Source organism: Bacillus rossius, chromosome 11 (assembly GCF_032445375.1).
Source record: "Bacillus rossius redtenbacheri isolate Brsri chromosome 11, Brsri_v3, whole genome shotgun sequence".
Taxonomy (NCBI): Eukaryota; Metazoa; Arthropoda; class Insecta; order Phasmatodea; family Bacillidae; genus Bacillus; species Bacillus rossius.
The window spans coordinates 48,038,402-48,062,199 of record NC_086338.1 but is presented as its reverse complement, the minus strand read 5'-3'; the positions used below and the strand labels follow the sequence as shown (position 1 = coordinate 48,062,199).

Sequence of the window (23,798 nt, the reverse complement as noted above, 5' to 3'; positions counted from 1 at the left end):
TGGAGTCCCTTTTGCAAACTTGAACAATCATGACAACTTTAAAAAAAAAAAATTGGTTGTCTGTAAAGTCGGTTTACGGACGGTAGTTTAACGTGACAACGTCATAACAAAACATTGATGAAATGATTGCATACTTTTATGAATAAAATTGAATTTTTTTTTTAAATTATCACTATTTTGTATGGACACAAAGAAGGAGTGAAATGAAATCTACAATTTAATTGATAAATATACTTTTATTTGCACTCATTAGTTCAAATATGTTTGTTACTTTAACGATTACATTATTTTAACTATAACTTTTATAACATGTTTGCTATTTAACTTCATCCAATCTGTGTTTTTCTTTTGAGGATAGGACGATCACAAGAAAAGTAGGAAACGAATGGGAGTGTTTCAAGTTTAATGTGCCTCGAAAAAGTCAAATCGATGGTTGGTCCAATCGGAGTGGAAGAGAGGTAGATGCGGCGTAGCGTACAATGAGCGTAACGGGACACTTTTTCGTGCGTGCAGCCGGCGTTCATCGATTCATTAGACGTTGTCACGTCAATAAATAGGCCTATACAGTATTAGCCAGACACAGTTTGTATCACTAGACTTCAAAGCCAGTAAAAAAAAAAATTCACGTAATTTTTCACAATAATTATGTTAACTTGCATGATGTTCAAAAGCTCTCGAAAAAAAAATTTTTTTTTTGCACGTAATGAAGGTACTGTTTTTTTTCAACTGCAAACAAGCAGAAAATCGCGGGTAAAAAGTTCCGAATCACATCTTGTCCAGGTCGATCCCTAGATCCTGTCTTGTGTACATTGATCCTGTGGTGCGCGTGCTGTTTCAATTTGGTGCGTTTAAAGATCCCGGAACTTGACAATTTGTGATGACAAAGAATTACGAATTCGGCAACATCACAGGCCCTCAATGATGCTAGATCTCGTATGCCATGCTGATTTTTAAAATTATTTTTTTTCGTTTTTAACTAACACGAAAAAAAAAAACAACAACATGATTACGTAAAACGAAATTGTTTGCACTGCATTTGCGGTACAAGGCTAGTGAGTGAACATTAAAAAAATTAGTATATTTAAAAAAAAGTCGATTATTAAACTTTGCCAGCTACTCCTTACACTCCTCACTATTATCTTTGAATATATATACTGTATAGAAGTCGCGAGTGGATAGGATTTACTCTACGTTTTTCAGAAGCGTATGATGAGCAGCTTGGGAACTTCACCGCTGCAGTGCGCTGCCGTAACGCCCTGTATCGTCTTAGTTGTTATTTACACGTTAGAGCGCAGCCCTGTCGCCCGCTGTCATTTCCCGCACACCCCCCCCCCCCCCCCATCATTCACTGCAGCTCAAGTTCGTTCAACGGTAGGGGGAAGGGGTGTTTGAAGAGTTCGACACTTGTCCGCTAGGGACCACCACAAGTCGATGCCCTAGAGATGGTGGCGATTGCGGCGGTGAATTAACCAACTACCTCAAAACCGTATTAGAAATGTTAACCTGGGCTGGCGACTTCTATACAGTATATATATTCAAAGCTATTATCTACCACATGCAAAAGATAGTTGTAGTAGATAGCGCGATTAGTCTGTCCGCCTCACAGCGGCGTCATGAGGGGGGAGGTAGATCCAGGCGCTGGCCCTGTATCTCTATTCTCTGGCGGCTGACTTCTTCGAAGAAGGCATCGAGAAGCTTGTGTCACTTTATGACAAATGCCTAGAGACATGCAAAATTCGCGGATTCATTTCGCGATAGGCTAGCATCAAAACAACTATACCTTCGTACCGCTTCTGCGATTGGCCCACATTTTATCCGGGGAACTGGGAGCCAACGGGAAACACTATACCAAGAAAGTTCCGAATTACGGACAGCCTAGTTGAGACGTCTCACGCGTCAGTAGCCAATGAACAGGTGTCATTTCCGCGAGTATTTAAAGGACTGTGGAGTCTATCATAGAGGTCAATGAATCCGCGAATTTGCAGGTCTCTACAAATGCCTCGATCGTTTTGGCGATTATGTAGGAAAATAAGCAAGGCCCTGCTATACGTTTGGTGGTAAAATTATGTTACGTAAATTTGCTTTTTTTATATATAGCCCATCGGAGATTGAAGGGGGAAAAAAACAGCCCTCGTGGAAGCAATAGTTTATTCAACTCTGGCGAATCATTAGGTAGCGGCGGAACGCAAGACACGCTCAGCGTTATGTCAGGTAGACGTTGAGGCCAGCGATAATGAGCTCTGTCGTCTCGACCACTACGACCAATCCAACGGTCAGAGACTTGGACGTTCAACCACCCTCGCGCGAAGAGATTTACGATGGGGAGGGCTGAAAGTACAGATTCACTACTGGCAAATCACAGAACAACAAAAGCTTTGCGCTCAGGAGTCGCCATTTTGCGAAGTTTGCGCACGCACATCTGTAAAAAAACTGTTTTGAGCTACTCTTTGATCGCGGCCTTGAAACCGAAACTCTACAACGCACACAGTTGGTACAGGTTAAAATTTTATCTTTGAAAGATTTGTGCAATGAGAGTGCATGACTTGATGTAAGCTTTTGGATATACGCCATTGCTAAGCACTTTTTTCTGTAGAAGAAAACTAAAAAAAAAACCAAAAGACAAAAAACACAAACTAAGCAAAAAAATTGCTGTTGTCAACAGGATATAAACACCACATAATACTCCATAACAGGAATATGGTCAACAAACAAAGAAAAAAACAAAGAAAAATGGACTAAGAGAACGAAAAAAAAACCTCAAATGATGACAGCATAAAAATATTGAACCCAAAAAAATTCAGCACAACAATTGAAACGTGACAAAAACACGGCAAAACGAAAAAACGAAACAAACACAATAGTTTTCCAAAACAGAAGAGAACGAAAAAAATAACCAACAAATGATGACAGCACTAAAAAAATTGGTTGTCTGTAAAGTCGGTTTACGGACGATAGTTTAACGTGACAACGTCATAACAAAACATTGATGAAATGATTGCATACTTTTATGAATAAAATTGAATCATTTTTATTGAATTATCACTATTTTGTATGGATACAAAGAGGGAGTGAAATGAAATCTACAATTTAATTGATAAATTTACTTTTATTTGCACTCATTAATTCAAATATGTATATTACTTTAACGAAGCAATTATTTTAACTATAACTTTTATACATGTTTGCTATTTAACTTCTTCCAATCTGTGTTATTCTGTTAAGGATAGGACAATGATAGGAAAAATAGAAAACTAATGGGAGTGTTTCAAGTTTAATGTGCCTCGAAAAAGTCAAATCGATGGTTTTTCCGATCGAGTGGAAGAGACATAGATGCGACGCAAGCGTACAATGAGCGTAACGGGACACGGCATAACGGGACAATGTGCGTTACGGGACACTTTTTTTTCCGTGCGTGCAGCCGGCGTTCATCGATTTATTAGACGTTGTCACGTCAAAAAAAAAAATATTGAACCCAAAAAATTCGTGCTGCATCTCGGGGGCATCGCGTCTCACCTGTAGGAGTCGGCCATGCTGATGGGAGCCGCGATGCTGGGGTACATGGCGCCCGCGAAGGACGCGCCGTTCAGCAGGCGCGGAGGCGAGCTTCCGGGCGTCTCCGCAGAGCGGCGCTGGTTGCGCAGCTTCTCCTCGCGGCGCCACTTCGCGCGCCGATTTGAGAACCACACCTTTCGTTGAATCAGTCACCACCCGCCGTCAAACGACACCACACGCGCGCACGCACACGCCCACACACACACATGTCTTCAATCTGATCACGTTCTATGGAAGAAACCCCAGATTATAAATAATTCTAAGCTTTTAAAAAAAAAAAAAAACGAATCCCGGTTAAGGAAACAAATCGGCGACCGTTTGAATAAACGGTGCCCTGCGTGAGGCTGGAAACGGGTTTCAACGCATTCCAGAGAGGACGTTTCGCAATCATCGATGCAAGTACGGCAAGTACTTTTTAAGTTGTTATTTTTATGTAACGTCATAAATGCGTTAAAATGACCCCTTTTTTAGTAGCTTTATTATTATTATATTTTTTAATATTTGTCCCTTCCGAACTTCGAGCCTGGGTTTGCCATTGATTTAACCGGAATGCCGAGGGTTAAATGTCACCCGCAACAGAAAGAGGAAAAGCTGAACGTAACTGAAAAAAAAAGACAGTAAACGATAAACTCTTGAGTGAAGTAAAAAAAAAATGCGTCTTAGCGGTCAAGGTCAATAGCTGGAATACAACCCGGAAAAAATTCTGCGGTTCGATCAGTTCCGTAGTACAGAATGACCCCGAACATTATAATTCCGGATTGAATACCTACCCTCCAGATGCACTAGATCAATTCTAACGTGCATTATTTTTGGCCTCGACAAATTCTGTTAGCCGGATAAACAGGTTTTTAACATTTAATTTTTTTTTAATAAATAAATTTGATCATACCCGATATTTTTGAGCTGGCAATAGTAATAATTTTACACTCAATCGCAAACACACGAATTTATGTAATTTACAGCACTCTACATATTTAAGTTTCTACCCATTTTTTTCTTCGTAAATTATTACCAATATGGGATCAAAAAAAATCCTTCAATATTTTAATCTTAGTAAACAGTTGAATATATTTCGAATCTCTTAATCCCCAAAGTGTGTTGTCATATATGAACTATAAAACGCTTTTCAGAATCACTAGAAGTACACGAGAAGTACACATCCGTTTACTTTCATACCTGCATTCTTCATTTCCAGTTCGGACAGAGCTCGTGATTTCACTTCCGAGGTCAAATACATGTGAGTATTTACTTCAGGCTAATTCGGACAATGCTTAAATATATTATATGTAACTTAGACCGAATATTTACTTCTAAAAACTGGCGTATTGATCCCCCCCCCCCCCCCCCCCTTTTCAGAACAGTCAAAATCGTCTTACGACACAAGACCACGTGCTTTTGTTTAGAAATGGCACCCGAACGGAACAAGGTATTATTAATACTGTTACGTGTGAAGTAGTAAGTTGATGCTGAATGTGTTTAAATCCACTAGCAAAGAAACATCAAACACTTAGCCCTCGTATATAACAACGCAAGAAGCAAAACTGTTCAGCAACCACAATTTTATAGTACCGGTTTATGAACTACAAATTATTTTAGTTTTTGTAAAATTAAACATTCAGTTTTGATCGTGTTATTCGGAAAAACACATAGGCTACATTTTGTACATGTTTTCATAAATTTCTTGTGAAAAATTGTTACTACGTCGTGCAATTTTTCACCAAATGTAGGTTTACATTCTAAAAATTTAACACCGCTGTAAAAATACACAGTTGCCTGAAAATTAACTGTTATTCTGATAGTAGTACAACCACAATTTCCTAATAAAATTTCATTAACATAAAGTAAAATAACACGTTATTTTGTGACATTAATACAACTATGGGGGAGGGTGTGTGTGTAATTTTACACAAACAGTATGCATTTTAAAACACTATCAGAAAGTGTATATTACCATACCTTTTATCTCTGTGTGCTTATACGGTAACATTCTTTGTGCAAAATTACAACAACATCGTGTGATTTGATGAGTAAAAATGTGATGTTTAAAAATTCACATCTGCCGAGTAAATTACGATTTTTTTTAAAAAAAAACCTTATAACCACACTGAAAATTTTTTTTTGTAAAATTACATATACAAACATTTAGTGATTTTACATTTTTGGTTTGAATTTTTTTAAAACAATTACAGTTAGTGTAATTTCACACAAATCCTCGTAGATAATCAAATTGTGCTACAGGCTTCAGTAAAAACAACATAAATACAAATAATTTATGTCAATAACTTATGTGTTGAATAACACGTTTGGAAGTATCTATAAAATTACACACACAAGTTAGTGTTAAATTAATAAACGTCCCATTTTTTTTTCAGTACACAGTACGTCACTGCAAAAGTGCATGGAATTTGTCACAGTAAATTTAAAACGACCAAGGAACTAGAAACATACAATTTAACAATTTAAATTGACGAAATCCTTTTTAATTTACATTAGGTTACGAAAGTCATTTCTTTAATGATTATTATTCACGATGGCCGTGAGGTTGAGATGCTTGATTGGGAATGATATAGTACGTAATAACTTAATCATGAAAAGGTGATAAATTTAAATTACACTTATTTTGATAACGTCTTTGATTTAATTCCCCTCGATTTTTTTTACATTAGGCTTATTTGGGCTTGTTTTATGTGTGTGTTCATATTCTTGGTCCGTTCTTTTTTCGGGTTTTCTGTGCGACATACAGCGCAAACTTGCAATGGCTTAAGTCCGAGATAACGGTACAAACGAATCCTCACCGCTGCGAGAAACTGCGAGAGAACGTATATAGTAACACTTCGAGTGTTTTTGTTTGTGACCGGGAGTGGACCGGCCCCTGGCTCGGCGGAGAACGCAACCCGCCGGGCTCACTCACTCGGGCGCTGAAAGCCCCCCCCCCCCCCCCATGCATGCTGAAGTCGGGGTCGTTACCACAACGCCGAAATACCATAACGCCGAATGTCAAAATCGACCACAACGCCGACAGCTAGAAAACTGCTGTGTACCACAACGCCGAAATAACAACTGAATGAATTTGTGTGTGTTTCTTAAAAGTACCTTAACGCCGAAATACCACAATCAAACCTAACCTTACCTAACCTAACCTAACCTAGCGTAATATAACCTAACCTAACGTAACCTAGCCTATCCTATCCTAGCCTAGCCTAACCTAACCTAACCTAACCTATTCTAACCTAACCTAACCTTTGTGGCAGTCTTGCAATGACTTTTTTCGGCGTTAGTGTAATTCGGCGTTGTGGTAATTCGGCGTTGTGGTACACAGCAGTTTTCTAGCTGTCGGCTGTCTGTGGTCAATTTGGCACTTCGGCGTTGCTGTGCGTCCCCCTGAAGTCGCTACTGAAGCCCTACCTGTATGCGCGCTTCAGGAAGGCCGATCTTCGCCGCCAGCCTCTCTCGCGCGAACACGTCCGGGTAGTGTGTCCTCTCGAACTCTGGGGGAACGCGAACAGACGACAGTCAATCTCCCCGACCGCCCAATCCACCACACTGCCAAACTCTTCCGCTTCCGACACCTTCCAGTGAAGTTGGTCGAACAGATGCCTGGAATGTCGTGACTATGAGACCCGACAAATTCGCGGGTTCAATGACCTCCAGTTGTAGACTGCGATATCCTCTACACACTCGCAGGGGCGTAGCCAGGGGGGGGGGGTTTAGGGGTTCAAACCCCCCCCCCCTTAGCCCCAAATATTTAATTAAATTTCTTATTCATCACTCAAACAAATTTCATATTAAAAATTAATAAAAATTTACCATTACAATAAGTACCGAAAACAGTTAAAATACCACTATTTTACACCTTAAAATCCAAATTTTCCCGGGGGAGGACCCCCGGACCCACCGCTTTAATACGGGGGGGGGGGGGGGGGGCAGGCTTTTTAACACCCCCCATACACAAATCCTGGCTACGCCACTGCACACTCGGGCAAATGCCAACTGTTCATTGGCTTGCTGACTTGTGAGTCGACTCTAACTGGGTGGCCTGTGATTCGACACTTCTATGTGTGAGGGTCTCTAATTGGCCCTCAGTCCTCCAGATTAACAGTGGACCAATGGCAGAAGCAGCACTAAGGTATAATTATTTGAATTTTAAGCATAAGACGAAATTAAATCCGCGAATTTTACGGGTCTCTAGTTATGACGTCCACAAAAAGAAACTGACAAACTCAGCCATGTTTGTGTGACAAGTTGGATGTCTTGAGTTCCCATAAAATATTTACAGGATTAACAATTTCTCGCTTGGGCGTTAGTAACATCGTTTTCGTGTAGCATTATTTTCTTTTATTTTCTTTATGTACACAATTCCCATTGTTAATTTATTTGTGCTGTAGATACTGTGTCCACAATACAGCAAAAAAATATCAACAAAAAAACGTGTTTTTTTTGTGTGCTCAAATATTGGTGGAACAACAAGTGAAAACATCGCGTTAATTTGGGGAAGCGACATTTATTGTTAAGCGATATCGTTTAATGCTGAAAAAATTGAAATTAAGTTATCAGCTCAGCGGGGATAGTTACTTTTATCCCTCGCTGTACCTTGGTCAGAGACCTTTCTTGTGAAACAAACATTTTTTTATGTGTAACATCTTAGCTGTAGGTATAGCTACGTCGTTTGGTAGGAGTAATTTCGTGAGTGGAATGGAAGTCACGTGTAATTGAAATGTGTAAACACGATGCTGTCATCTATGGTGGATGGCGCGAACCAAAGTTCGCAAAGGCAAAGGGAAACTTTATAGTATTAACTGTTTAATGAATTTTAACATCATGGACAGTATTTTGATAAATTTCATGGTCGAAAATCAGGCCCAAAGCCCGGGGTTTAGTTTTTTTTTTTTCAAGTGTACTTCGATTTTATAGGAGCCGTTTTATTAAATAGTTTAAAAATTTTGGTCTGCAAATCGACGTAGCTGCTCCGGCAGTAAACTCTAGCGGCTGGTGCGAAAACTACGCATGAATTAGTCCGGAAATTCATTTTAAAACACAATTTACGTATATTTATCAAGCTCGGTATTATTTTTAAGAATTATACCTTCCGTTTTATGGCCGAGTTTCGTATTATAAGTGTATTTGCGATATGAGAACACCTGGATTTGCTCGTCACCGAAGTTAGATGTTACACTTCTCTGGCGAGTGCTGAAATACTTTTTTGACGTGACAACGTCTAATAAATCGATGAACGCCGGTTGCACGCACGAAAAAGTGTTCCTTTACGCTGTGTCCCGTTACGCTCATTGTACGCTTGCGCCGCATCTATCTCTCTTCCACTCGATTGGAACAACCATCGATTGGACTTTTTCGAGGCACATTAAACTTGAAACACTCCCATTCGTTTCCTACTTTCCCTATCATCGTCCTATCCTTAACAGAATAACACAGATTGGAAGAAGTTAAATAGCAAACATGTATAAACGTTATAGTTAAAATAATATGTTCGTTAAAGTAATAAACATATTTGAATTAATGAGTGCAAATAAAAGTAAATTTATCAATTAAATTGTAGATTTCATTTCACTCCTTCTTTGTATCCATACGAAATAGTGATAATTCAATAAAAAATGATTAAATTTTATTCATAAAAGTATGCAATCATTTCATCAATGTTTTGTTATGACGTTGTCACGTTAAACTATCGTCCGTAAACCGACTTTATAGGCAACCAATTTTTTTTTTGTTGTTGTACCGAATTTGTGCTCAAATAATTAACAGCGTGGGTGATACCTCCGACTTTAGGATCGAAACTTTTGTAACACGCGCGTGGTGGTTACGTAACACCACCCCCACCCCCTCCCCTCCTCCTTCATCACCATCCGCTGCTTTCCGCCACATCTCTCGAGGCAATCATTCGGAGATGACAACGCACCTTGTCATCTCTCTGGACCCGGGCAAGATGCGAGACGTAAACCCCCTCTCCCTCCTTTTTTCCCAAGAGCACGTGACTTCGAGGGGGGAGGGGGTGAAGACGGGAGGGAGGGAGAGAGTTGAAAAGACGCGGAAGGGAGACACAGGAAGACGTTTCCTTATCGAAAATCAATATGCTCCGCGGGGGTGGAACGGGGGGGTGGCTTCGAGACGGGTGGAGGGTGGGTCTGAGGGGATGAAGATGGTGTGTAGCCGAGAACCCGACCTTCGAGGTTCGGAAAAGGACGTAAGAAAAATCTCTGGGAACAGCTCTGGGAGATATATAAATATATATTTTTTTGCATCTACCACTTGTGTTTTTACGCTAACGCATATAGTGAGAGTTTGCAGGATCGCGATGAGTAGGCACACAGGAGACAGTGAGAATTCGCTCATTATTATTTGCTATACTCGCCTTTCTTTAGTAGGCTATCTACGTGAACCCTGAACCTACAGAAAATGAAGTCTTTACCGAACCATTTTGACGAAAATGAGTGCGTGTACTTAGTGTATGCGCGTTATAAGTTATAGTCTACTTACTTGGTGTGATAAAAAAAACTAACTTTAGTTTTGTTTTGCAAATGACATGGTAAATTTTAAATTCAATGAATTAAAAAAAATTGAATAAATACTTAGTATTTAAATATAACATAAACAAGTTTTAAAATTAATTATTTAATATGGTAATATAATCGAGATAAATGGAAATTAATGTAGGCCTATATGCTGAATTTATATTCGTATGTATTAATTTTAAATATTTATTAAATAAAAATAATATTATTTATAATGCAAACAAATTATACAACCGGGAACAAAACATCACTGATATAAATACACTTGAAATGTTTATAAACACAATTTCTATCACTAATATTTACAATAAATTTATATTTTTAAAAATAATATATGGATCAGTATTCAATATAAATCACTAAAGTAATAGATTTAAAAGCACACACATAATTTTAATTTCTATGTAGCTTTTTTTTTCATCCTGTGAAAATTTCGTTACATGGTTCGCGCGCATCGTAAAAATTTCACTGTCATAATTTTTTCCATAACGCGCCTAAAGAAGTATAACTTCTAAAAAATTGACAAACACTATCGCATCATCACCATATCTCAACACCCAAAACATTGCTAAGCGGTTGTCTGACCACGCTTGGTTATGTGGTTAATAAGTAGGTATGAGTTAGAACTTCCATCTTTAAAACACGATGGAGTACGGTTATTTGTATAGCTATTTCCAAACACTCCAGAACACTGCAATTCACCCACTGTATATACAGGATGTTCCTCCGACTCGGTGCAGGCCACATCAGCCGGTCAGTAAGCTGCTTCGAGCAGTGTCCTCGTAGTCAAACATGCGTGGGCTACCCCCCCCCCCCCCCCTAAGTAACGCTCCCGAGTTGGGATATCGTGTGTACTCAGTATTCTGTGCTGTGTTAGTAAATTGATTTATCCTTGCAGTTGTGTCATCAGCGGGGGTGAGGTAGCGAATTGGCGTACGGGGTGAGGTAGCGAATAAGCTACTACCTTGTTGGGATACAACCGTAACACAAACTCACGGGCCGTATTCCAGAACGTGTAAAAACCGAGTCCAAGTAAGGAGACGAATCGGCAACCGTTTTAATAAACGTTACTCTGCGCGAGGCTAGAAAAAAAAATTTAAAGATAGTCTGCTTGCTTAGCCAGCCAACTGCTGTCTGCACACTGTAATTATTTTTTGTAAAAAGAAAATTACAAGAATTAAATAAATTTGTACGTTTACATGAAAAAAAAAACAACTGTATCACTACAAAATAGTGTACGCAGTAATACTGAGTTCGGGTTCTTACACACGGGGAATTTTATGTTTTGTGTTGTCCCAGTGCCTCCAATAGTAAGTTATTTGTAGAGACCTGCAAATTTCGCGGTTTCGATGGCATTCAGGATAGACTGCACATACCCCTGTACACTCGGGCAAATAACGCAAGTTCATTGGCTGCCGACTTGTAAGTCGTCTCAGCTGGTTTGTCTGTGATTCTTTGGTTGAGGGTTTATAACTGGTTGAGATTCGTCCAGATGAACAGTAAGCCAATAGCAAAATTATCTAAGAGGTATAGGTACTTATGTGTTTGAATTCTAGCCTATCACCGAATGAATCCGCGAATTTTGCAGGTCTCTAGTTAGGTATTTGTGAACTGAACAGCTTTCCAGTGTTTACTGCGCACATTAGAGAGCGTAATGAAACAAAAAAAAATACTGAATATTATGTCGGGAAAACGTATAGCCACGTATTGTGGAAAGTTAAAACAGCAGGTTTGCCAGAGGGTGTCGGTCAGGTCTTGGAGCTCGCGGACGGAATAAGCTAACCTCCCCCCCCCCCCCCCCCCGGCTGCCCCGACTCACCCTTCTCCAGGCTGTCGATCTGCTCGTTGGTGAAGGAGGTGCGGTTCCTCTGCAGCTTCCTCTTGAGCCGGAGCCTCGCCTGGTCGTCGCCGGCGCTGGACCCGGCGTTGGAGTTGTCGCCGCCCGAGTTGGTCTCGTCCGACGGCGCGCCGTCCAGCTCCGCCACTGCAACACACCACGCCGGGGCGACGGGCTCACACCTCGACAACCTCCTAGACAATAGCCGCGCCGTCGGCGTCACTAGGGGGTCGTTACCACAACGCCGAAATACCACAACGCCGAATGCCAAATTGACCGAAACGCCGACAGCTAGAAAACTGCTGTGTACCTACCACAACGCCGAAATACAGTAACGCCGAAAAATGTTGCTGCGGGGAAGGGGGGTGTGGGTTGGGCATAGGAGCAAAATGAAAAACAACAGAATGAATTTGTGTGTGTTTCTCAAATGTATCTTAACGACGAAATACCACAACCTGACCTAACCTAGGCTAGCCTAACCTAGCCTAACCTAACCTAACCTCTGTGGCAGTCCTGCAATGACTTTTTTCGGCGTTAATGTATTTCGGCGTTGTGGTACACAGCAGTTTTCTAGCTGTCGGCGTTGTAGTCAATTTGGCATTCGGCGTTATGGTTTTCGGCGTTGTGGTGCGTCCCCTCACAAGGGCGCGGTGTAAGGGAAACACGTATAGTCCACGCGCGACAAAAAGCGAAACTGAAACTTCTCGCTTATCACATCATAAGGTATAGGAAACATGGTTCTCTTCGGCTTAGGTCACACATTAAAAAAAAAAATGCTAGTATTCGAGCGTTAAAAATAAGCTATTGCGCAAGCATGCAATTTAATCAAATGCGTGAGTGTACAAGTATGCAAGTGTGCGCAAGTATGTGCTGCTTCATTTCTACCTTTCCCCTGACGCACTCTCCTCTTCTACCCGGTCCCCCCCCCTTCCCCCACCACGTACCTAACTATTCCCCTCGTGCGATCGGAGTTCTCGTAACACTGGGTGCCTCCCTGTCATTTCTTGTTCTGTCACAAATATTTTCGACAGATATATTCCCTTAGTGCCATATTACGGGCTGTAAAATGTCGCGCAACTGACGATAATTACGAAGACTTTCGCGCCTTTTTACACCCACATATATTGCATTGTTATTGCATTGTTGCTGCTTTCATCGTATCCATGGTAACGGGCTTTGTATTGTTTGATTTATTTTTTTCATTCCAATAAGCGGCAATAACGTACCCACCAGGAGGGGCATGTATAATGAGCTGTGAAATAACTGAGAGATTTTTGCGAATTTTAAAATTAATAGGTAATTTCTACCAGAATTTTATAACCAAAACAATATCATCTTGTACCTTATTTTGGCGGGACCTGTACATGCATTGTACAGAGATTCTCAGGGAACTGGAGAATCTACAACTGCAACATGTGGATACGGACCCGTGCGGATTAGTTCGGCAATGCTCAGCTCTTCCGTTTACGTCGCTCCGTGCGGCCAATACAAGCCGAGCATTTTGCCGCGGGGGTGGCCATGTTTTTTTGCATTTTATTGCACTACAATTTTTTTGACGTGACAGCGTCTAATAAATCGATGAGCGCCGGCTGCACGCACGAAAAAGGATGACTCATTGTCACGTTACGCTCATTGTCCCGTTACGCTCATTGTCCCGTTACGCTCATTGTCCCGTTACGCTCATTGTCCCGTTACGCTCATTGTCCCGTTACGCCATTGTCCCGTTACGTTATTGTACGCTTGCGACGTATCTATCTTCCACTCGATTGGCCTATGAATCTACTATTATATTAAATAGGTTAAGGCGGGTTTTTCAAAAGTAGCTTTTAAATTTAGTACTTTTACTCAACTATTTTTTTATTAATTAGTTTTTTTTGTTATTTTTCCATTTTTATATTTTTCCAAAATAAAGAGCAATAAACAAAAAGAAACATAAAAGAGAATTTAAAAAAATATTTAGAAATTTTAATATCAAGTTGAACCGCCTAACCGACGTGCAAGGGAATATACTATTTTATGGAGCCAATTGAAAATTCCAATTAAACAATCACTTTCATTCAAAAAGTTATAGTTAAAATAATCTATCCGTTAAAGTAATAAACATATTTGAATTAATGAGTGCAAATAAAAGTAAATCTATCAATTAAATTGTAGATTTCATTTCACTCCTTCTTTGTATCAATACAAAAAAGTGATAATTCAATAAAAAAAATTCAATTTTATTCATAAAAGTATGCAATCATTTCATCAATGTTTTGTTATGTCGTCACGCTAAACTATCGTCCGTAAACCGACTTTACAGACAACCAATTTTTTTTCCCTCACGTTCTATCATTAATTTGTAGTTTTATTAATGGAGCTCAATGAAAAGCCAAAAACAGTAAATAGGCCAATTAATTATGATTCTGAATCAAAAACTTTAAGATAAAAAAGATGTGGCAGTTTTTGAGATGTATGACTTTTTCATAAAATTAAGAATCCCCATCCTGTACCAAATTATTAGATACTTTTGAGTACAAATGTTCGTATTATAGACTACTATTATAATTTTTGCTGCCCAATATTGAAAAACCATATCATAGATAACAACTCAAAATAAAATCAAACATGATATAGGCCTACTTTAGGAGAAAAACGCTTCTTTGCACGACTTGTGTCTCAAACATTTTTAATCCGGCAAATCTTTGACTGTTCATACTGTAAAATATTTTGGCATTATGGTTACTTAGATAAGTTAATATTTAAAGATGGCTCATTAAAGCAATATTTCAAAATGGTACAACACGTGGATGGACACGTATTTCAGAAAATAAAAATTATTTCATTTTGTTTTGCAAACGTATCAAATTTTCAAAATAATATCTCTTCTGTGATGGATAATAAAATGAATACTATTCATAGACTGTGTGATACAGAGAGTAAGGCCGTTCCATGTGAACGCTTAAAAATTATACTATCGTAATTATATAAATGACAATTAAACCAAAATAAGCAGCATAAAATATAAAAAAAACATATAATATTTCTGGTGATTTGTGGTTATGACAAAATGCTTTAAGAAAATTGTAAAAACAATGTTTTGTCTAAATAGCTGCTGCAGTTCTGAAGTAATTAGTTAACTCATGTTTCAAACGGGAAAACCTTCCCCCTACAACACGTTATTTATACGCAGGTTACTTGGTTTCGATTTTGTGTAAGTACTATAGGCCTACCTATTAGCATCAAATGATTTTTTTTGGGGAGAGGGGGGGGGGACTAAAAATTAATCTCGAATTATTGACACTATTTATTATTTTTAAGATTCTATAGGTATGTTTACATTGGAGTAATGGTCAACTTTTCTCGTGATAGTATAACTGAGCATGATTGGACTACACAAAATGGCCTTTTATTTTTTCAGTATCTACTAAATAAATAAAATGGTATTCTAAAATCTCCATAGTAGTATTTTTTTTTGTAATCACGAAGACACTATGAAACGAAAACAAAAAAAGTATCAGTGATAATTCTTTTTTTTTTTACAAACTTCTCAGACTGAAATGTGTTCGATTCGACGTAAATATAAAGAAAATAACCAATTGGTATTAATATATCTATATCGTATTCGTTCTCGTGACGTCACGCGCAAAGCCCTCCCCTATATTTCCCCTCCTCTTCATGCTTCCACCCCTCGCGGCGGCGTCGACATGTTTTCTTCCTCTCCTCCCACCGGGTTTTCGCTTCTGGTTATCAGCTTCCCATTAGCAGGCAAGAGGGTGTGTAGGCGGTGCGAATACGGGGTTGAAGGGGATGGTAGGAGGGGGTGAGGGGTTGTGTAGGACCAGGGAGAGACCACGAGATGTTTGCCGGGAGAGGGGTGTGTGGACGGGGGTTGCGAAGGGGGTTGATAGCAGGGTGGGAAGGGAGGTAGGTGTCTCGAGGACCCGGCGAGATAAGGCGCTTTATGGTACGGAGCCCGCTCATCCAGAAACCGGTTGATAACACGCCTGCCCCCTCCCCCCTTCTCTTCACCCTCCTGGCCATTCCTTCACCCCCTTCTTTTTTTTTACCGTCCCACGCGAGGTATGCCCCAAGTTCCAGTGAAGGGGCGTTGCAAGGGGTGTGCGTTGCATTACGTTCAGTCCAAACTATTCTCCTGGACACGTCCTCGTATTATTTACCTGCCTGATTAAGGCCCCCGCCCACCCGGGCACACACGGGAGACCTAAGATGCACATAAAGTTCTGCCATTCCCGATTACACCCGAACAATTCACCTTCGGCCAACTTCGGGATTTGTTTTATTTTTGCGCAGGAAAAAATGAATTCAAATATTAAAAGTGGTCGGTTAGGTTAGCTACATTAAAACACTTTAAAACACTATGAACGGTTAGTTAGGTTAGTATAGCTACATTAAAATAAACAGAGAAATATAAATATATATAAATAAACCCGAGGTTGGCCGAAGGTGAATTGTTCGGGTGTAATCGGGTATGGCAGAACTTTATGTGCATCTTAGGCTTCCCGGCACACACACGGTGCGCAGAGCTTCAGGAAAAACAACGCGATTTCAAAACTACTAAATATATTCGAGTGGGGTCTGCCTACGAAAAGCATGTAAGAGTTCGCTGAGGGCCGAAAAGTACTTTTGATGTCGGATGAAGTTTTTTAAACTGTATTTTTTAGAAGAGTTTAGGCGTAAAACAACCTGTACAGTTTCTTGAAAGCGCTCAAGGGACTTGCATTGCACCTTTATCTTCATTTCTCGGCCATGTGATGTTACGGTCACCGCTCAAATTTTACAGTTTTCCTGCGACGAGACTGCGCGCCAGTTCAGAGCTTTGTGCTTAGAGGCTATATCGCGCTATAAATACCGGCGAGCGTCGCGCTTATCATCCCGCCTCACTAACACACATACACCCCTGACGAGACGGGCCCCTTAAGGCCTTGTCGGAAAACACTATTTTTGATGCTATTCTTTTCAAGGCGCGTTGTGTCAAAGTGATGAGACTGGATTTTTACGATGCGCAAGCACCATGCAACGAAATTTTCACAGGATGAAAAAAAAAAGCTTTATTCAAATCTTTTACTTTAGTAAATGGTAATGTATACAGGTCCATATAATTAAAACATTTGGATGTAGGAACACAAATGATATAAATTGTGTTCATTGACATTTTCAGCTATTTTCAAGTGTATTTATGTGAGGTTATGTTCTCGTGTGTATAATTTATTTGAATTAATAACTATTCCATTATTTTTTAAATATAATTAACACTAATAAATTAGAATAAATATTCACTTCAGTAATTAATTTTCATTGTTAGTTAATTTGAACTTAATTATTTTACTAAATTAAATAATTGAGATTATACACCTGTTTAGATTAATATTGAATACTGGGTATTTAACCGTATTTATAATATCACTACAATTATTTTATTATTTTATTTATATTAATTTTTTTATGCAAAATTAGTGTTTTTTACTGCGCCAAGTAATTAGAACTTCTAACACGTGTACATCATTACGCGCACCCATTTTTATAAATGTTAAAAGTTTATTTACAATCCTTTACAACTTAAGAAATAGAACTTCAGCAAGTAGTAAAATTGAGTTGGCATATTTTTGTAAGTTTATAAATCATACCGCGTAACTATAACATAACTACAACATGTTATGTCCAAAATCTTTCGGAGTACTAAATTAAAACAGCATGCATCGTGTACCACAGGATAAATATATAGGCCTACATCACCATGCAATCAGCATCAACGGATTAATTTGGATACGTGGTACGAAACGGTTAACCTTTAGTCATAAATAGTCTATATTAAAAATATAATAACCTCAGATGTTGTGTCAGAAGGATAAAATATTTGACAGTAGAGCTGGAGGGGTAGTATTAGACGGAAAAAAGGCTTCCAACTGTCTCCTTAAAATACATTTGGACAGTTAACCTCAGAAATGTTTCAAATCATGCTACGCTATCAGAGTTTATTTTTGTTCTATCTCAAATTTTTAAATTTTTATCTTATTTTGATGGTTATGGAAAATATAATTTTTGAACGTGTATAAATGTTACTCACAATAATATTCGTTGCATAATAAAAATAAATTTCAGTGAGTTCATACAATTATAGAAAAATAATTTTATTTTTTCACAAAATTATTTCGCATACGATATTAATGATCATTATTTTAGTTATTTCACTTTTATAACCTCTTCAATCGATCATGTGTTCTTCGCCATTTTGAAACTTCGTTGTGACGGAAACGAATGTAATTTCCCTGTACGATTGGGCACGATTTTGATTGTCTGATTGCATCCAACATGCAATATATTTTACAAACCGTCCTATACGCAACATAATTGATGTGAATTCAAGTCATCCAACAAACATGGCCGCACTTGTAACGTTTACGGTGACGTCACAGCCTTCCAGATTTATTTGACACAACATTTTGGAAGGTGTTTGGAAGCGAAATTTTTGACAGTGTGACAGGGCCTGTGATGCATGCCTTGTTGCGCCCCGTATGACTGACACCAGGGTTTTCCCTGTATTCTTTCCAGGTTTTACCTGGGCCCAACCTATCTAGTAGTTATAGTTAGGGACACCTGTATTTCGTGAATACATTTCGTGTCAAGGTATTTCACAAAATACTGTAGCTTTTCTCCTGTGGTTATTGGCTGAGGTCGGTGAGAGGTGTCGTCCCGCTCTTGACGGGGCCAATGAGAATGTGGTCACAGTTAACTGCTGCACCCTCACAATTTGCCATGACTCTTAGAATTAGCTACAGTGTTTTGTGAAATACATTGACATGAAATTAAATCTAGAGTTAAAAGTGGGGGGAGTTAGTAAGGCACCAATCACTGCCTTGGTTGGCCAATCACCGATTAAACCTCACGATGAACTCCACACATCCTGCGTGGCTGAAACCCTGCATGATGAGGCGTATAGGCTTTTGCCTGCGACACACTTAGGGGTGGTATTCCAAGACGTTCTGGTAAGGTTAGCGAATAAGCACTGCCTTGTTGGGACACAACAGTGACCTAACTCGCGGGTCGTCTTCCAGAACGTGTCCAGACGGAACCCCAGCAAGGGAACAGATCTGGTGCCCTTGCACGAGGCCTGGAAACTGATCCCAACGCATTCTAGCGGACGTTTCGCTCCCATCCATACAATTGTAATGGCAACAATTTTACAGATAGCAGCACCATCGCACGAAATTAGAACGGCCTGTCTAATTTTCTCAAGTACCTACTATTTTAATTTTGCGATTATGACCATTTAAGTGCACAGAATGTTTATGGCAGGATAGTTTCGCCATCATAATGTTTCATTCGGCACACCAACAAGCTTGGTAAGTCCCACGTTGATCACAAAAATGACTGTACACGAGTTTGTGGCGCCTGACGCGGGTCCGCCATCTTGATGAAATTAAACGAAAAAAGTGAGCTCTGCGCATGCGCGGAATTTGGGCAACAGATCGACAACGGATAGGACACCGAAATACTTTAAAAAAAAATTAAAGAGCTGGCCTTGTCCTATCGTGCACTAGGAATACGGTTAGCTTACAGGTGTAGCATATTCAACACCTAAACCCTTATTTTTGTGGCTTGGAATACCGACCCTAGAGCATGCCCTAACCCAGAACTCTCTCAACCCTATACCTACTCTTAGAATACGTTATGTCAAGGAAAAAATAAATTACGCGGCACTTGTTTACGTGAAGGTTTTTCACAAGGGATGAACTAACCTGTTTATTTCATGAATGCGATCTGTTGTTATTAGTTACTACTGATTGCTACCTCCAAAATATAACTGCCCGTAGTGGCTTGTATATTTCGCGAATAAAAATATATAAATACATAAGAGCTCAATAGACAGCAATAATGCATGCCTGCGATAGAGATTGTTCCCTTGTAGGTAATTGGCGGTCGTCTGCAAGAGAGGCCATTGCTATGTTTGGCCGGACCATTCAGGATAGCGTTTGCTTTCTCACTGGATGGCTGCGGTACACACAGCTGGTTTGAAAATTCTTTCGGGAAAAAATGCATGGTCCTACCTACCTGCCATTGTTTATGCGTGTTGAGATCGGGAATGATACATAACATCAGCTTCTAGGATATTGCTTAAATGCTCTATGTCTTGATGAATGAATACTACAAAATTCTGTATTGTAGAGTAAAAAATTAAATTGTCATGGACATTAGCTTTTCTGTTGCTATGAACTAGGTAGATCGATGTTTTTGAGCCTAGAATTTGAAAGTTCTGTAATTTTCGTCAAAATAACGTGTGTTCTTTTTGAGCAAGAATTTATCATATGCAAGAATAGCTCACATGATTAATTTTTTTCTGGTTTTGGCATGCATTTTTGTGACGTATCTTAAAATAATAATTTTAAAATGTGAGCGAGTCTCTCAGTACACGCCAGTGATGTGTGAACATCTAACATCGGTAACGAGCGAACTCATGTGTTCTCGTGTTGTTGATGTTGCAAATAAACTTAGGTATAATACGAAACTCTGGCACAGAAATTTAACGTAGAATTCTTTAAAAAAATGTCGAGCGTGATAAATGTACTGATAAATAAAATATAACAAAATTTCTGGACGCGAATCACACACGTACTTTCTGCGCCCGCCGCTAGAATTCGCTGCTCGAACCGTAAAAGTTGCTTGCCACCATCAAACGCAGATAGCAGTTAGGAGAACGACGCAACAGGAAATTTAAACTATTGGAAACTGCTCCGAAAAAACCACGGCTTTGTACCTACCTCATTTTCAACAAGGAATTTTATTAAAAGATTGCCCATCTTGTTAAAATTCACTGAACAAATAATACTATAAAGTTTCTGCGTACGTTAAAAGTTTTAGTTCTATGGCGTTACTTTAATATTAAATTTGAAACATTTTAAAACACATATTATAACACTAAGTCTATGTTTGTGTATCAATTTTTTTCTTAAACGACTGAAATCTGCCTCTAATTTTTTTTCCCTACAAACAAACCATCTTATTGAGCTGATTCAACTTTAGTATTGCATAATATTATATAATTATGTTGTTAAAAAGTGGAATTTTTTGTCTAGTGTCGAGGTTTGAACAATATCAAAATTTTGCCTTTGAGCATCACAAGCGCGCGCTCTACCGTTGTGCTACCGCCTCTTTGGGGATCTTACAAGGAGAATATTATAGAGACCTGCGAAATTCGCGGTTTCAATGGCCTTCAGGATAGACTGCACATACCCCTGTACACTCGGGCAAATAACGCAAGTTCATTGGCTGCCGACGTGTAAGTCGTCTCAGCTGGTTTGTCTGTGATTCGATCCTTCTTTGGTTGAGGGTTTATAACTGGTTGAGATTCGTCGAGATGAACAGTAAGCCAATAGCAAAATTATCTAAGAGTTATATGTGTTTGAATTCTAGCCTATCACCGAATGAATCCGCGAATTTTGCAGGTCTCTAAGAATATACATTATGAGTGGAATGCAGTTTCCTCACTATTTTAAAACTTATTAATATGACTATTTTATTTTACCAAATATATTCCAGGGTAGTTTTACTATCATAAAGTTTCATTTGGCACACCAATATGTTTGCTATGGCCCCCAATGTTTACGAAAGTGACCATATAGATGTTCATGTTGCCTCACGTGGGTCCGCCATCTTTGTGACACGTTTCCGTTCATCAACCTCCGTCCCATTTTCATGAAATTTATCCCTACCAAAATGCTGTATACCGAAGGCTAAGATTTTTACACATCAAAAATCATTGAAGATTTCGTTGAAAGGCTACTAGTTTTGCTGTTTCGCAAAACCCGTTATTCAAGATGTCTCTTGGAACATCGCCCCTGCTGTTATCACATACTACTACCTGTTATAATTTTATGGGGTGCTATATTACAGCTCATCTCAGTAGGTACCATGGCGTGGTACGTCACAGTGGTAAATGAAGGTGCGCGCATACTTAAGTGTTTTTTTTTTTTTGGTGCAGTATCGCAGCGGTGCTATATTTCTACGACCTCGTCAGTTCACAGCTTTTTTTTTTCTTTATCTTTACCCACTATGGTAAGGGGGGCTATGAGGGCTGTAGGGGGAAGTTAAAGTAAAATGGCGGGCATTGAAATATATTCAAGCCAAATGAAAAAAAAAATAATTAAAGAAGTTAGTTAGATTTCCGAGCAGATTCTTTGCGAAAGTATCCGGCGACCAGAAGTCAAAGGGAGTAGTAGTAAACAAGTGTTCATGGCTTCGTGACTTTTTTTTTTTCTGCCCAGGAGGGGAAATAAATGCCAAACTTCTTCACGGATAGTACCAGGAGCTAAGAAACTACATAGACGTACTCTGCCTGATCTAGCCTACTAGTTTATAGTTTTTGACAAAAATATTTTTTGTTAAATTTTTAAATTAAAATTTCAAATACTTTTAGATCTGTCACAGGTGTTTTATGAAATCACATTTTTTAAAAACGCGTTTTCGTGATAAAAAGCCAAAGTTTTACACAATTTTACAGGCACAATTTTTATAAGGGTCTATCGTGGCTTCAAATGTATGTTTATAGGTGACCTAGGTATATGTATCTCGAGTCTTTCCTGGATGTCGAAACTCTGGGCTGTCAAAGCATTATAGACTTTGTTCTTGTCCCGCTTATAATTCAATAAAATAAATAGTCTTAAAGCGTAAGCTTAATTTTTCTTCTTCTTAAAACAAGGGTTTTATATGTTTCTAAGCTCCATTTCATTAAAACTCTCGTAATGATGCGGCCTGGTTATAATACCGTTCTTCGGTGTTCCTGGATGCATTGCGCGCCGATTCCATCTCTAGAGCACGAACCAGGGCATCGAATCTCTGTTTGTGGCGGGGCAGGCAAAGGGTTTGCTGGACCTCTGAATCCTTTGAGTCCTTCCATAAATGCGTGTCGGAACTCTGGAGGAGTCTCTGGGCGGGCCAAGTGCACAAGTCTCTCGATGCCAGCCTCTGAACTCCTTAACGGTATCTGAGGATCGCCGTCGACGTGTCTTTGAAACATGTCCCGTACACACCACATGTCGGTTGTCACAACCTCAGTTACCTATAGGGCTTCCGCTAACACTGGATCTTTTCTCTGGTGCGAATGATCTGTAGCAACTCGAGTGGAGATCTGTCTTCTGTATACTTCCCAACGAAGATTGGCCATCCCAGGTGGGTATGGCTTGAATTTTGAGTGGCCGTTGGAAGTAAGTGCCCTCCACCTTCGACATCCCAGGAGGCACTCTTCCGGCTTGCAGCAGCTGAAGCTTCTTTAATCTTCAGTTACAGCTGCATCTGGCTGATCCAGCTGCTGTGCACTTGACCTTCACTTTCGGCCAGATGTTGCTCCAGGCACTGCACCTTAACCTTCGAGTTGAATGCTGGTTTCATCAAACTTCTTAATTTCCTCTTGGACAGCCACTCACTCGCTCCGCGTGTCCTCTTGTGCTGTATTAATTTCGTCAATTTCTGTCTTCACAGCATTCTTCACTTCTTGGCTGTTCCTTATTTCATCCGTTGCTCGTCGTCCGCTATCGCTCGCCAAGGGATCAGTTACCCTAATTCACTTCACCGCCTTCGCAGGTCGGCCTCCCCTTTTATACACATCTCGAAAGGTGTCTCGTAGCCCTAAGAAGTGTCGCGTATCAAGGTCGACTTAACACTCGAAGCTGCGAGAATAATGGCGTCACTTCACGCGACAGGGCTCCGGGGAAACTGCCAAACCCTCAAGAGAGACAAAGAAGCGCCAAGACTCCTCGAGAAGATGCTGGGAGAGGGGTAAGGGGGGTGATTTTTTGTTGTTGTTGTTGTCAGAAAGCGGCCACGCTAATGGAGGGTCGTTTTATCTGTGTCGCGCCCGCTCCAGGATATTATCTCTAGAGATCCCG

At 39.6% G+C, this 23,798-nt stretch overlaps 1 protein-coding gene across 1 annotated transcript in view; it reads right to left on the bottom strand.

Annotated features, from left to right (window-relative positions):
* Window positions 1-23,798, bottom strand: part of LOC134536462 (paired box protein Pax-6-like) — a 164,717-nt gene that overhangs the window by 6,889 nt on the left and 134,030 nt on the right. Inside the window, exons 7-9 of the mRNA XM_063376180.1 lie at window positions 11,899-12,063; window positions 6,958-7,040; window positions 3,514-3,686 (exon numbers count right to left, since the gene is read on the bottom strand). Of these exons, the coding sequence (XP_063232250.1) occupies window positions 3,514-3,686; window positions 6,958-7,040; window positions 11,899-12,063 (421 nt within the window). The remainder of the gene's footprint in view (window positions 1-3,513; window positions 3,687-6,957; window positions 7,041-11,898; window positions 12,064-23,798) is intronic.